Source organism: Stegodyphus dumicola, chromosome 9 (genome assembly GCF_044657685.1).
Source record: "Stegodyphus dumicola isolate Sdum_Otavi_A_Nest chromosome 9, ASM4465768v1".
NCBI lineage: Eukaryota > Metazoa > Arthropoda > Arachnida > Araneae > Eresidae > Stegodyphus > Stegodyphus dumicola.
The window spans coordinates 146,740,786-146,756,152 of record NC_140776.1 but is presented as its reverse complement, the minus strand read 5'-3'; the positions used below and the strand labels follow the sequence as shown (position 1 = coordinate 146,756,152).

Below are 15,367 nucleotides of genomic sequence, written 5' to 3'. Positions count from 1 at the left end.
TGAACCCTGCGGGCACCCTCGAGTCTGACATCTATGTACCAGGCCTCCATTATAGGAAATGATCAAATGTCGATCGGACAGATAATGTGCAAGAGTATTATATAAATTGTGGGGGCAATTGGCATCTCTTAATGCATATAGAACTGCCGGCCACCACAACGTATCGAAGGCGCTCTTTAAATCCACTGAGATAAACGCTGTGTGGTGGCCGGAGAACTTATTGCGCAGGATGGTATCTTGAACTTCCTTTAAAGCGTGCAGTGTTGATCTTTTGGTGCGAAAACCGTATTGAAAAGGACACAGATAATTTGTTGAGTGCAAATGAAATCTCAATCGTCCCATAAGAAGTTTTTCAAAAGTTTTGCCAAAAGCTGACAACAAACAAATAGGGCGATAAGAATCGGCACGGGCTGGATCACGGTGTTTCTTTAAAAATAAGATCACCTGGCCAATTTTAAAACATTGAGGAAAAGTTCCACTATTGAATAGCTTATTAAACAGGCTTTGGAAGAGACTGAGATTGGTGCTAATAATCAATTTGACAATACGATAGTCAACACCATCTGGACCCGGTGCGCGCTTATTAGGGAGTTGGCGTAAGACTTGCCGAATTTCTTGAGTAGTAAAAATAACATCGTCTGGTGTTTGAAGACTAGAAGTTTGATTTCGAATAGTCTGATGAAAGGAGGAATCAGTTGAATTATCATCTGTAGAAAAAACCGTGTCAAGGACTTCTGATAGAGTTGATTCAGTCAGGTGACTATTAGGACTAACTGTAGGTAAAAGATGGAAAGTTGCTGGCTTAAACAGCTTGTCGGTCGCAATCTTATGATGAATACCATAAACAGATGTTGTCTCAGAACAAAATTTGCGCCAGCTAGTTAATTTGGCACGTATAATCATTTGTTTGTAACATGCTCTTTCCTGTCGGTAAAGAAGCAGAGTATTGGAGCTGATATTATTTCGACGCTCTTGCTTTAGCCGACGTCGAAGAGCTCTACATTTTTGTTGTTGAGTACGAAGCTGAGCATTCCACCAATTTAATGTACATAACTTCTTAGTGGTACGAATAGGCAAAACACTATCACATACTATTCGAATGGTAGCCATAAGATCACTAGTAAAATTTTGTAGATCTTCACGAGAATGCAGAGATTGAAGACGAGAATGATAAGAGGCCAAATTGGCTTGAATGGCTGCAGTAAACTGTCTGACCTTTCGGCCAGGTAAATTATAACGCCGTATGATAGAGGTGGCTGTAGTTCCCGCGAGTGAAAAACGTATATAGTTATGGTCTGATAGACTTAGACCCTCAATTACTCGCCAATCTTGAAGAAGAGAGGCCATAGGCAAAGTAGACAAAGTCAAATCTGGCCAACCATGTGAATGTTGACGATCAAAAGTCGGAGGAGCATCATGTGAATTATGTTTCACGAGATTAAAACTGGATATAAAATCTTCCAGAAGTCTACCCTTTACGTCCGTAGTAGCATATCCCCACGAAACATTATGAGCATTAAAATCACCAGAAAAGAGCAAATTTGGAATTTGAATTGAGGTCAGTAAATCTTGCATCGCAGAGAACACAGGTTCGATTTCTGAGGACGGTGAGGAATAAATGGAAACCAGAAGGACTGTCAGATGATGAACTTCCAGAAGAACAGCAACAATATCTCGCTGCGCAGTGACAAGTAAAGGAGACCAGGAAGAATTACAATTGACAATAATTGCACGGGGTGGAAGTAAAGGATCTTCCTTTTGATATAGTGTCCAGTGCAGTGGAAAGCCAACCGCCTTACCATTTAGACAATACGGCTCCTGGATTAAGATGAAGTCAATATGCTCAGAAGTAGCATATTCTACAGTCTGTGCCGTCGCAGCTCGAGCATGTTGAAGGTTTATTTGTAGACATTCCGTCGGTAAAGTTCGTTGCAGAAGAGCGGTATTAAGATCTTTTTGTATATGATCCAATGAAAAATCAGATACTAAGTTACCTGATGCTAGACTATAAGGATTGAAGTTAGTAGTCTGTGTTTGCCCTCATGAGCTGGACGCGACGTTGATACTCTGGACAATCGGGGTGGTAGGCGGGATGGGCGAAGTCATATCTGGTACCGTAACGATTATTGGCTTCGCCACAGTTGATGCATTCAGGTGTTTGAGCTGTGCAATCTTTGAGCCCGTGATCTCCTGCACAGTAGGAGCAGTATTTTCGCTTACTCTTGCATTCTGTTTGCACATGGCCATATTGCTGATAGGAGTAACATCTTTTAATTCCAATAGATTCAGTGGCTCTGTGAGCTTGCCAGCCGACGAAAATTTTTCGCCGACGCATGACCGCAGCAAAACCTGGGGAGTCACATTCAACAATCCATTTAATGTATCCCTTCCGTCGCTCCCTGAGACGGAATCGCATCGTGAATGCTGTTTCTGGCAATCCCGTGGCTCCGCTGAGTTCTGAAAGTACTGTTTGCGGTGTGATTGATTCCGGCAAGTCATGGATAGCAATTCTTGGTTTTCGTCTGATTGGTCTACTGACATCTGCTGGTACATCAGAGCGCGTGAGTTCTTGTTCGAGTATCGCAACATCATCAGGTGTTTGACAGAAGACCTCCAAACCTCCGTTATTTATTTTAGTAATACGATCTATTCCAATTTTAAGTTGTGAGAGCGGAACTTTGGTATTAAGCTGTTCTTTAAGCGCATCACTAGTAGTGTCAGCTTTAGGACGAATAATAAGGCTAGGCTTTTTAGGTCGTCGAACAATATCCGCAAAAGATGGAGCAGGAGCCAAAGCCTGATCAGCTGTAGATGGGAGAACAGGTGACTGGAAAGAATGTTGTCGAACCGCTTCACAGCAAACTATGGTAGATGTATTGACTTCAGCGTCCACCAATTCTGGAATAGGTAAGCCCTCAGGCCCCTGTAAGGCCAAAGTTTGCAAAGTTGTCAGAGATTGTAACAGATGCTCTCGAAGATCCGAAGATAAGAGGATTCTGCCACCTCTGCTGGTGGTAGCTACTTTGCGTATATCAGCACAGAGTAGTGTAATTTTATCCGCATAAGGTAAGTCAGAGTCTAACAAATCGGGTGCGCTAGTAGCCCCCTGTGATGTTTCTCTGGCAGTTGTTAAAACAGATTTACGGGACATTATAAAGTATTAAAGAGCAATAGTAAAACATAGACTAAAAGTGCAATGTCCAAAAGTCACTAAGAACGATCAGATTAAAATGTCTATGTGACACGTGATAACAGAGAATAATACAAGCAAAATTCCTGTATAACTAATCAATATACACAAAGTAATGTTTAGACAGCAGAATGACTAAAATTTTAACTGACTCAAATACATATCGAGGTATATTATCAGCAGTTATAATAGCAAGACACTAAATATAGGCAGAGATTATAGATTTCAATCTTCACAATATGAAACAACTAAGTCCAGTAAAATTAATTAAATTACATAAAAAAAAACCATAAAATAAAGTGAAACAATGCTTAAGGAATATTATAAGACAGTTGAGAGATCAAGAAATATACTTAAAACACTATTTTAATCAATACAAATGTCAAAAAACGAAAACCGAACACTTGTCGAGTGAGATTCGACAATAGTCTAATGACGAGAACTGGATCTCGACAAAAAGTTCAACTTCTCGACAATGTTAAAAATTTCGCGAAAAACAACTGCCAAAAGGACAAACCCTTTGGAGCAAATACATATGAAAATACAGTTAAGCCTATTTAAATACAGGGTGAAATTTAGCATAAGTGCATAAAAACATAGCTATTATATACTAACTCGTTAAATATCAATACAAGATTATATTAAGTAATACAAAAAGATAGAACTTAAAATTTAACACATTTTGAACAAAACCCGGTGTGAAAATCACTAAAATTTGAAGAGTTATGGATTTTTGAAAACAATTGTCTAGTCTCTGGACTTAGAAAATTTCAAGCAAAAAGTTAAGCCTACCTTGGTGCCACGTGTTTGGCCGGCGGAAACCTTCCGTAGGGAAGGCGGCGAGGTAAGTGAACAGAAGTCCGCTGAAATTGCAGCAGCCTATAATCCTTTGTTATTGCACTAAAACACTTATATCTCCGTAAAAAATGGTCACACACACATAAACAAAGTATCCACGCATGTAGCAGATATTCATACACACTTTAAAACCAACGGCGCACTTTCGGCGGCAGAATTTCCAATAGAAAATCTCGAAAAAACAGGAGCGAAACGACACACGTCCGATCTCTCAAACATATGTTCTAGCAACTACAGATGCAGGTATAAAGATAGCGGCTATCCGAATGGGTAACATGGAAACACCACTGTAGCTGCTCTGGGGCATTATAACATGTACTCGGTACCTACGGCCATACATGGTATCATATACTATCCTCGACGGTATTGGACATCCGAGTGGGTAGCATGACCGCCAAATAACTCGACGTCATAGTTACCTCCCCCTTTCGTAATCACCTTAGATGAAATGAGGGGTTTAAGTTTTTTTTAGAGGATTGAGGCCCCATCCCCGGTTTGTAATAAGTGAATTTGTATATCTTCTCTCCAATCTCTCCCTGACTATTTCCCGATTTTTCTGTCTAATATGGGGAGGTCTGCGGGAGGGGGTTGGGTCGGCAAGGCATCCGGTTAGTGTCCTTTATTGCAAGCGGAGCGAGTAATAAAACTTGACTTAAGACACTATAGGTTCGAAAAACAGTTGTTTGTATTACTCAGGCGTGTTTCCTTTTCGAACATCTAGTAATAATACTTCACTGTTATGGAATAAAAGCAATGGCTTCATTGCAAGATGTTGGGAAAAACCATGTGTTCTTTAAGGAATGCATATAGCGAGACGTCTTGCATCAATAGAAGTCTCAGAGAATTGAAGACAGCATTTTTTTCTACATACAATAATTCCTATGTCTACTGACAAGTCTTTAACTGGTGTACTCGCTCTGATACTGTTCTATGGTATAGATACACATAGGAAAGATCTTGTCCATCCTACCTTCTAACATCTTCTGCACCCTGGAATTTTCCCCAAAATTTAGAGTATGATTAAACTCTAAACTTCTAGCGATCCTATTATACGCAATATCAATGACAGGGCATTTTTGTACCAGATTTACTTGCTGTAGAACATACACTGAAATGAAAAAGATGATTTCAAATGCATCCTACTTATAAAGCTTCTGAATCAGGATTCATATTTTGAAGGACACATAGCTAGCTTTATTGAAAGAATTTCTACAGTTGAGGACGCTCGCCACAATGAGTCCTTGCGTCCTACAGAGAAAAGACTTTGTAATCGCTACAGTAAAAATCGACTTAATATACTTTATTTTCACTTGGAGTTTTTTATATCTGTCATTATAATCAACGGATACTATAACGAAAGTAGACTGCAATTATCTTTGAAATTATTCGTTGATCGTATAGATAGTTTACCTTCTAGTAATCATGTAAGAAATTGGGATTCACAGCTTGTTTTGAATAAAAATTATAATGCTTCATTATTTTTATTAACCAGTTATTATGATTTAAACCTTTATTGTCACTTCTTCTTTCCGTTTCCACTCAATGCAAATTAGCTCGCGTGTATTTAAGCTAAGGTTTTTAGACTGTAAGACAGAGATTTTTCTGATTACTAAGTTGCTATTAAGTTGCTGCTAGCGTAATTAAGATTTGTAGTTTTTGCCTTGCTAAAATTGCCGATATTTGAGCTTATATATGTCTACGCCGTGTTAGGTTTGTGAGGAAATTTCGCTTTAAATTGGATGCTGTAGTGTTTGACTACTAGCTTATTTTAAATTTCATCTGACTGTTATTTAAGCTATCTCACTATATGTACTGGCTGAACTGTAATCCTCATGTCCGCCTTCTGTTCCTTTTTTAGTTTTAATGAAAGAGTCTTTTACACCATTCTCAAGATTCACTTGGTATATTACGCTTTGAGATAATTTGTTTTCAGTCGATCTAAAGTTTAGTTGTAGAGACATTAGGTTATTTCGATGCAAGAGACATGAAAAATAAGCAATGCCTTCGCCGGGACTCGAACCACGGACCTCTCGAATATTCGCCGAGCGTGCTGACCACTACACCATGAAGGCATGCTAAGAAGGCTGGAGAAATACCTTATATGGTTACGATTTATAATAGTTAAAAGGACTCTATAAAATTTTTATTCAAAATTTAATATTTTTCCTCTTTTCACACATTTTTCTCTTTCTCTTATATTAAAAACATAAAAGAAATAGAGATAGTCTTACTCCTTCACAGGGCTTGTGACCTAATAAAGGATGTTTATCTGCTTTAGTATTATTAATGAGGATATTACAAGATATTATAATGAATTTAGCTTGGTTTTCCAGTTATGCATCATATACATTTATCTAAAATGGGCTCAGATGCTTTATAACAGAGATTTTATAATGTATTTCTTCACAATTACATCACTTTACTTGTGGATATAGAATGGATGATTGAACTTTAGCCTCCCTTTATTTATAAATACAAACGGTATGTGTAATATCTTAAAATAATTACCTGAAGTACCGAATAATTATTTCTTGAAACCAAAAAATATAAATTAATCAAAATTCAAGTAAAAAAGTAAAAGTTACTTGGATATTTCTTTTTATGTAGCTCATCCAGAAATTTGGCTTTCTGAAAGTATCTGAGCTTGGTTTGCTTGTCGCATCTTTCCCAGATCTTTCCCAACATCATGCTGATTTCTTTGTTATTGACTGTTGGATATTTTGAGGCGAGGTTTCTCCTGTGGTCTCGAGCAAAAAGCATGAAGGCATTAGGTGGACGACAAATGCGTTTAGACGTGGACTTCAGAATCAGATCCGTCAAAGATTTCATCTCATCATCATCGCAATGGATGTCCTTGATTTCTTGTTTGATATCCATGCTTGAAAGAAAGCTGTGTATGAAAATTCAGATATTTATAAATCAAATCCAGTGTCTTTCATTTATATCCAACTCGAGTAAACGACGTTAAGCTCTCTTTGAGAAAAATTTTCTGTCTAAGGCGAAAAATAAATAAATATTTTGCGCATGTTTTACACGAATATTCTTTAAACTGAGAACACGTTCTGCACGAACGTTTTTTCTTAATGAAATTTATCAAAATGTTGTCCTTTAAATTGATCGTAAGTCTGGCATTTATTGGTTATTGTCGTCACATTTTCTTGGCGGTAATTTACTTAGAGCCAAGAGCTTTTTTTTTTTTTTTTTTTTTTTTTTTTGAGGGGAACAAAATATTTCCAGTGTTATACTGATTATTCTTACCTATTACTTATCTCCAGACTTTTTGTGATATTGTTCGTCAAGTGATGGGCATATGATAGGCATACAAATAATATAATGAGAATGCAGAAGCGTGAATGGAGGGATATCATGATCCAAATGAAAGACTGTAACTTAGCACTAAACTCCACAGAAGCAGAAGAGCTTTCAAGACAACTGTAAAGAAGGCAAACTCGCCTCTCGGCGTCTTCACTGCACCACATCCAATAAAAACATTTAGAGTTTCTTTGAAGTTAGCCCTTGACAAGACGTATTGGCTATCCAACTTAAGTGCCTCAATATGTCCCGTTCCAGCCTAAAAAGAACGGCACATATGTTCGAGATATTCCAGAAATACCTCAAAATACCCGTACTCTTGATAAAGAAATAATTAGGATGGGAATAAAACTGATGAACGGTGTAAAAGTAACATACAATGAGCCCATGACTACAAGCACCTGATTCGGTCATTTAATGAATCAGCAAGGCACCAAGGCCAGATGGGATGCTTAGCTATATAATACGTGCAATCTTTTTTAAACGAGGTACCCTGCGGTTATTTAGGCATATTACACAGCAAGCTGATGTTTGCGGAGTTACCTTAGAACCATTCAGAATGCAAAAGTGATATTTATTAAAAAAAAATGGCAAAATTCCTACGACTGCAAAATTGGTCTCCTTCCTACTATGAGAAGAGAGGCTCATACTGTAGAGATTGAGCAACGTTTTGAACACAAGACATCTCTTAAATGACCAATAATGTGGATTTTTAGCCGGTCTATCAGTAGACCACGCTTTGAAATGCCTAACTACCCTTACAGTAAGGGAAAAAAGTAATAAATTGCACTCAGTCATAATTTCTGAGAAATTTCAGAGCGCCTTCGATTCTTTGTGACATCATGGATGTGCTCAAGCGATTACTAGATTTCAAGCGCCCTAAGGTACTACTAGATCTTATCAACATGTAACTAAATATTCACCATGTCCATACCACAGCAGGCGAAGGTTTCTACACAGCTAAGATTAATACAAGCTGACCTCCTGTCTGGGTCCACAGTATGGAACGTAGTTTTCAGATTCGAATTGTTCATTATAAATGATGCTGTCAGAATACTTGAGAATGCAGACTATTCTATCATCCTCTCGAACGGTCGTACAAGGGACGAATATAAGATGAATGCTCAAACCGACATTGATCTCCTGGTAAACTGGTCACTGGAGCGTAAGCTGGTGGTTTCTGCAGTCAAAACACAGATCATGTTATAAACCCATGCTTGCGATAATAAAGAACAGGGCGCCTCCATGCCAAGAACATTCAAATTTCAAAACAACTCAAATATCTGGGTGCCATACTAGATAACTGTCTGAACTGGCAACGTCATATCAGGCATTAAAGAAAATCTCTATGAACCGGCTAATAACATGTTTTTTAACATGTTTAATAACATGAACTTTAGCCGATAGATGACGAGTATAAACATTTTGTTAATGTTTAGAATGTAACTAAGATGTGTTGTGTATCGTCAAGAGCATAAAATTGTCCCTCATTCTGTTGTCCCTCATTATGTGAATAAAGGATTAATATTGTTATGAGTTTTGTACATATATAAATAGTTTTAGGGAAATTGTTGGAATTTTTTGTATAATGTAACATGGAAATCTAGAGATTTGATACTTTGCCGTAAAAGTAAGAATACAGAGCAAGTCTATTTAACATTGAGTAAATGGCTATCTTGTTAAATTGGCAAGATATCGCCAAGCTGGTTACGGCTTTAATGACTAAGTTTTATCGCAAAATTTGGCGAGAATTACCAAAAGTCACCAAACTTGGTGACATTTTTCATTTGATCCCGGTTTAATTCTAATGGGTATTATAATTGAATAGTGGTAATTGGTTCTCCGCGTAACTGTAACCGTATTTGGCTCTCATATGCTTTCTAGTAATTTCGAGAGCTAGAGAATTCTCAGCGGCCAGGAAGAAAATTGTATAAAAACGGAGTGAGTATCAATTGAGTAGTTGTTTAGTCCAGCGTGTGTTCCAAGTATAACTCCGTATTGGCTTCGCTCTTTAAATACGCTGTGCACTGTGTTGTGTTTAACGTTCTTATTACTTTGAAGTGTACTATTGATTGTACTCTGTGATACTGTGAAGAGTTATACAAGTATTTTTATGAAACGCTCCAGAGATTTGAAGTGTTTCTTTTGATAAAATAAGTTTTATCAAGCTATCATGAGTTCTGGGTGCATTCAATCTATTACGAACCCATACGACGCAACAATATGTGCAATAGGCTCATTTATTGTCACTGAAGCTCATTAGATCAAGAACCAGGTAAGAACTTTCGATTTTAATTGATCTGCTTGTCAACTGAACTCTTTTGTTTTATGGTACCGAAGTAACCGGGAGCTACAATAATCTAAAATGGAACTACCTTGCGAATTAGAGAAGTTAAAGAGTAAAAGAAAACCTATTCGAACTTCTTAAACTAAAACTGGGCACATTAAATTGAGACAACACTGATTATGACGATTCAAAACATCAGTTAGTTAGAGAAAAAAAAAAAGCTAATCAGATCTATTAGCTAGATTCTAATATAGAAAGCATTATAAGAGATTTAGAAATGCTTGAAGCTGATGTTCTGACAAGACAGGAATACCGCGAAAAGATTACGAGTTGCAAATCGAAATTAGAAAGGTACTTCATGCGTAAACATGGAAACGGAAGTAAAATAGATGCACACAGTGAATCCTTTAGAAATTCTGAAGAAGGAATAATTGCTAATTACCCTGATGTCGAATTGCCGAAATAAATTAAAAAAAAAAAAAAAAAAAAAACATAACTTTTCGACGGCAAATATGAAAACTGGCAGGTATTTGGGAGGACAATTTCAAAGTGAAGTTCATAACAATAAACAATTTAAAACAAAAAAAATTGATAAATTGAACTACTTAAAATCATTCTTAAAGGATTCCACATTAAAAATGTATACAAGGACTGACAATAAAGCAAAATAATTATGATTTAGGTGCTGAGCTATTAAAAGAACGATTTGGTAAAGCCGGAATTATTGTACGTTCACATAGTTACACATGTTAGGCTTAACTCATGTGAAATTATGTTAGACCTTAAAAGAATTGAAACAATCACATGACACAATTGCTATTCAGTTTCGAAATCTTAAAACAGCTAGACACACCCAGTTTTAAGCAGTCTGAATGACTTTGCAGTTCGGATATGTAAGTCATTAAATTCTAAGCATAAAGTCGCTAATTACTACAAACTAGGTTCTAACTATGTCTTCAGGACGTAGTCTACATTGTGTGTATAATGCAAATTTTATACTAAAGTCATAGTCCATAGGTGTCAATAAATTGATATATACATGCAATTTATTAATGATTTAGTGTTTGATTTGTTGTATCTTATTTAATGAAATTATTATTTTAGTACTGCATTTAGCGTTCAGTTATTGATTTTTCTTAGTAGTAAGCACAGCTTCCTGTCCAGAGATTGTACTGCCCGGGACTTAGCTCAGAGTCTGAAGTAGTGTCATTCTTAGTTCAGAATATTGAGAGTTAAGAGTATTGAGTTCAGAGTATTGCTCGAGCTTACGCGTTTGAGGCTCTTTGCATTGTCTTGTGCTTAACATTCTTAGTAGTTTGAAGGGTTAACTACTGTCTGTGCTCTGTCATACTGAGAAGAGTTTTATGAATAATTTTCTGAAAAATCCCAGATCTGTAAAATGTTTCTTTCGGGAAAATAAATTTCATCAAGCTGCGTTTTCATCAAGCTTCAGTTCTGTGTGCGCTCAATCCATTAGAAACCTACGCACGCAACGATAATTTGAAATCGAAAGATTTAGGGTAAGACTTATTGAACAGTCTGCAGTAAATCCGAAGTTGCGCACAACAGAATACTTTTTCTTATATTATATATGTAGCTGTAAAACAATTAAAATTTCAAATGCTGAAAAAAGGTTTTTTTGACTTGAGTGGACGAACGGCACTCCTGTCGTGACACCCATAATATAAAATTCCCATGTTAATAAAATATGGATTTTATTATGTCCGTATTTTCTGGAACCAAATAAAATATAGATAGTGTTTACACATTTTTAGAATGAAATCGATCAGAAATTAAAAAAAGTAAATATTTTGGAATCAAAATTTCTGGCAACAGCTTGTTATTTGAATGAGGAATATCGTCTGCTATTTTTAAATTTATTCTTCTTTCAGAAGAGCTTTCTGTATTCCTATTCCAGGCTTCAAAAACTTAGTGAAATGCATGGTATTAAAATTTCTACATCTGTAGTAACAATAAATGAAATAATATACCAAGATTTACAACTTAAAAAAACATTAAAAACATAATGTTCACTAGTTTTTAGAGATGCATGTGGCTCAAATCAGAGCGATTTGTAGAACCCTGTATGAAAACTATTTAGGAGAAGATAAATAAATACATTGTGACCCTTGATGGAGTCTAGAGTTACCTAAATGACAGCCAAAAAAAAAAAAAAAAAAAAAAGTCTATTTATTATGGAAAACGAAGGGAAAAAATACACAAACCTGGTTCTGTCAAGGCAAAGAATGTTTATGTAACGGGTTTATGATTGTTGCAGAATTCTCTTACAATGGGAAGTTAAAAATGAGAAGATTGGGAAAGATATTAGAATCAATTAAACGTTCTATCAAGAGAAACTTTTACATCCAAGATTTACAGAAGAAATTCCGTTTTTTATTGCAATGACTTTCAAAGATTGAAGTTTCCTCAAGAGAAAGCGACAAGTCACACGTCGTAAAGTACCACTGCCCTCTTTGAAAAAACGAAGACTGATAAGGTATTGCAGACTTTTCAGTATGTTCCTGTGAAGGTCCCCTGACATTTCACCTATAGACTAGTGTGCTTTTGGTCTGTTGAAAAGAGCTCTTTCTAAGGGCAAACTCAGTACAATTGATGGACTAGTGAAAAAGTAGTGGAAGAGGAATAAAAATTTTGCAAAAGTCCTTCTATCTTGGAAATCACGATGCAAACTTATAGACTTATCATGATGAAAAAAAGGCTATCAGACTAAAAATTAAAAAAAAAAAATACTGTTTACGTTTTTAACATTAATTAAACAGCCCCGAAAGCGTTGTAAAAATGTGTTTGCACCCTATTATTAGTATTTAGTTAGAAAAACCGAAGTTTTTCGCACTCACTGTCGCCACTTATCAAGCTCATATTTATAAAAAGATTGCCTATTTGATGGCTAAAATGTCTTTCGAATTCTCACCGAGACTGTTTGCAGTTTATCCATTTAATGCGGATTATACATGTATGTGCATAGGGCTTTCTTAGAAAAGTTTCTAAAATATTTTCTGATATTCATTTCTAACACTTCATATTCTTCACATCTGAGTGAAGAAGTAGAGGTCGAGGTAGACTCAAGGAAGAGGACAAAGAAAGAGTTGCTGGTTGCTTGTAACCATGAACTGGGAGGTCGTGAATTAAGAAAGATATTGGCTTAGATGATGGCAAAGCATGCAGGAGCTATTTGCCTAAAAGATGAATGCCAACATGGAGGGTTTTCTGAGAGGAAATGCCTCGTATTTCATTTACAAATAGGAACTGTGAAGTCTTTTATGCAGCTATCCCGTTTGTCGGTATTTGATGGCGGGTCAAAAAATTTTTAATGATTTTACTGCTCGGACTCTGGTGAACTCGGAGAGAAAGTGAGCGAAAAAGAAAGAAAGAAAAAGAAAGAAAGAAAGAACATGAAATCAGCTTGCTGGTGCGAAACAAGAATGCTGAATATAGACAAATCAAGGCAGGAAATATTTTTTAATTTGCACTGTGTGTAATTTTAATATGCTGAAATTGTTTAAAAGCTAACATTTAAAACTGAAAGTGGAATCTAAACTGTTAAAAGTTGATGGTAAATGCTTTCACCTAAACAAAGAACTTAAACTGATGAAGAATTTTTAAAAAATGCGAATGTCTCAGAAAATATAAAAGGAATAGAAAAGAATATAAAATTAAGTGACACTGAAACTGCTGTTCTGTAAGGGTCAGTTTACTAGAGTAAACAAAGTGCTATTTCTAGAGCTCTTTTGAGTGCAAATGTTCTGGATTACGTCAAAATGCTCCAAGAAAATTTCCTTCTAACTTATAAATACTTAGTAAGACAAAAAGAGAGAAATAACAAACCTTGTATGTGGTTCGCTAAATAAAAGCTACTTGGAGTTTATAATACAGACAAAACTAATTTATTTTACGAAGCCTTAATCAACACATATTAGTGGTTAAAAGTAAAATTGCAACTGGCTTTACGAAGCTGAAAGAAAAAAATTATTTTGATTTTAAAGTGTAATATGGATGCAACAATTAAAAAGGCAGTCCTGGGGATAACAAACTTTTAAAATAAATAAATAAATAAATAAATAAAAACAGTTTTACTGTTGCATAACTCAATAAGGCTTTAAATTTGTCTTTCTTTCTGAACTTGATTTCTGTCATTCAGCCATATTTTAACCTTTTCAGACAGCATTATATATAATACATCATTACTTCAGAAGACATAGCTATTGTCAGATACCATACATGTTACAGTCAATGCAGAAGAGCAGGTATTCAAAACGCAATTAAAAACTGCTTTAGAAAGTGGAATTTTTTTAAAGGAGTATTCAGAGTAATTGCAAGCTATAGACTACTTTACGGATATCTAATGAGAAAAATTCTGAAGATTCATTTACGGAATGATTTGTGATTGACGGTAATATTGAGACATTTTGGAAAAACTTATCAAAACTTATTTAAATGGTGGTGGTGTATTTGATTATGGTAAAGTACTCGAGAGCTATCTACCTAAGGAAAGAGATGCCTTCGTGAAGAACCTTCTAAGAGAAACTGACTCGTATACACTTTACGCATGAGAAAAACCACGAAAAGCCCGTTTGCCGGGATTCGAATCCTGGACCGAACTATTAATGTTCAGCAAGTTTATCACTCGGCCGCTGGTGGTCTATGTTCGAAGCAAAACTCCTTAATTTAAATTTGAATGAACAGCAACGTTACCAGCGGTTTCATGAAACTTGAAAGCATGTCTGAGAAACTTCTAATAAACATTACAAAGCAAACACGGATTGATTAGTTCTTTGTAAAAGTTTAAAATTTCATCATATACAAAATTATATAAACCATTTGTTTTAAAAACTTATAAATAATTTCAAAAACTACACAAGTTTAGCATTAACTTTTAATTATTCTTCCAGATAATTTAATTATTGGATAAGTCATTATCTTACTAGAAAATTTTATGTTGTCTTAACATTAGCATAACATTGTTCGCCATCTATTAAATTTTGCACTTAATATACTCAAATTTGTTTTGAAAGTATGTTATTTTAATAAGCTGTGGGCATTGCGGTTAAAAACAATAGAAATGCAGTAAACATTACTACATTCATAAAAATAACAGGAGATTATAATTTATGGGAACAAAAATATACTTAATTTTTATCTTACCCAGGGCATACAAAAATTGTTCCAAAAACATGAATTAAGTAGACAAATAGACTTTCCAAACATTTTTTTAAACATCCGTGGCAAAATATGATCAATTTCTGATAGAGTATTTTGTTACGTTTTTTTCTGCTTCAGCACAAAAAGGTTAAAAAGTAAATTTTTGTGAGCTGTTCAAAATATTTTTTGCAACAAGCTTACAAAATAATTAAAAGAAACTTAACAATTAACCAAAACAGTTTATTACCTTCAAAACGGGCTTTAAATAATTCAAAATCCACACACCTTCAAAATAATGCAAAAGTTACAAGAATTGAATGTGATTTATAACAGAATCAAATTATTTTGGAATTTCAAAGAGTTAACGTGATCACGAGAATTTTGTTTCATAGTGCAATTCAAACTAGTAATTTATTCAACACTTCACTTAATTTCTTGCAACTCGAGCCTTACTTCGAATATTTTAAGCCGCGAAGTGATGTCAGTGCAATATTCACTTATTTGAAAATAATATAAAAATATTTTGTATAATCGAAATCAGAATTTTACTTAGTGCTTTG

At 35.3% G+C, this 15,367-nt stretch overlaps 1 protein-coding gene and 1 non-coding gene across 2 annotated transcripts in view; both read right to left on the bottom strand.

Annotated features, from left to right (window-relative positions):
• Positions 1-15,148, bottom strand: part of LOC118200496 (uncharacterized) — a 33,164-nt gene extending 18,016 nt beyond the window's left edge. The window contains exons 1-2 of the mRNA XM_085824551.1: positions 15,055-15,148; positions 6,634-6,926 (exon numbers count right to left, since the gene is read on the bottom strand). Coding sequence (XP_085680677.1) covers positions 6,634-6,925 — 292 coding nt within the window. The 5' untranslated portion in view covers position 6,926; positions 15,055-15,148. The remainder of the gene's footprint in view (positions 1-6,633; positions 6,927-15,054) is intronic.
• On the bottom strand, positions 6,048-6,120 carry TRNAI-AAU (transfer RNA isoleucine (anticodon AAU)). The gene has a single exon. It is a non-coding gene; the product is annotated as a tRNA-Ile (tRNA).
• Positions 15,149-15,367: the final 219 nt, after the last annotated feature.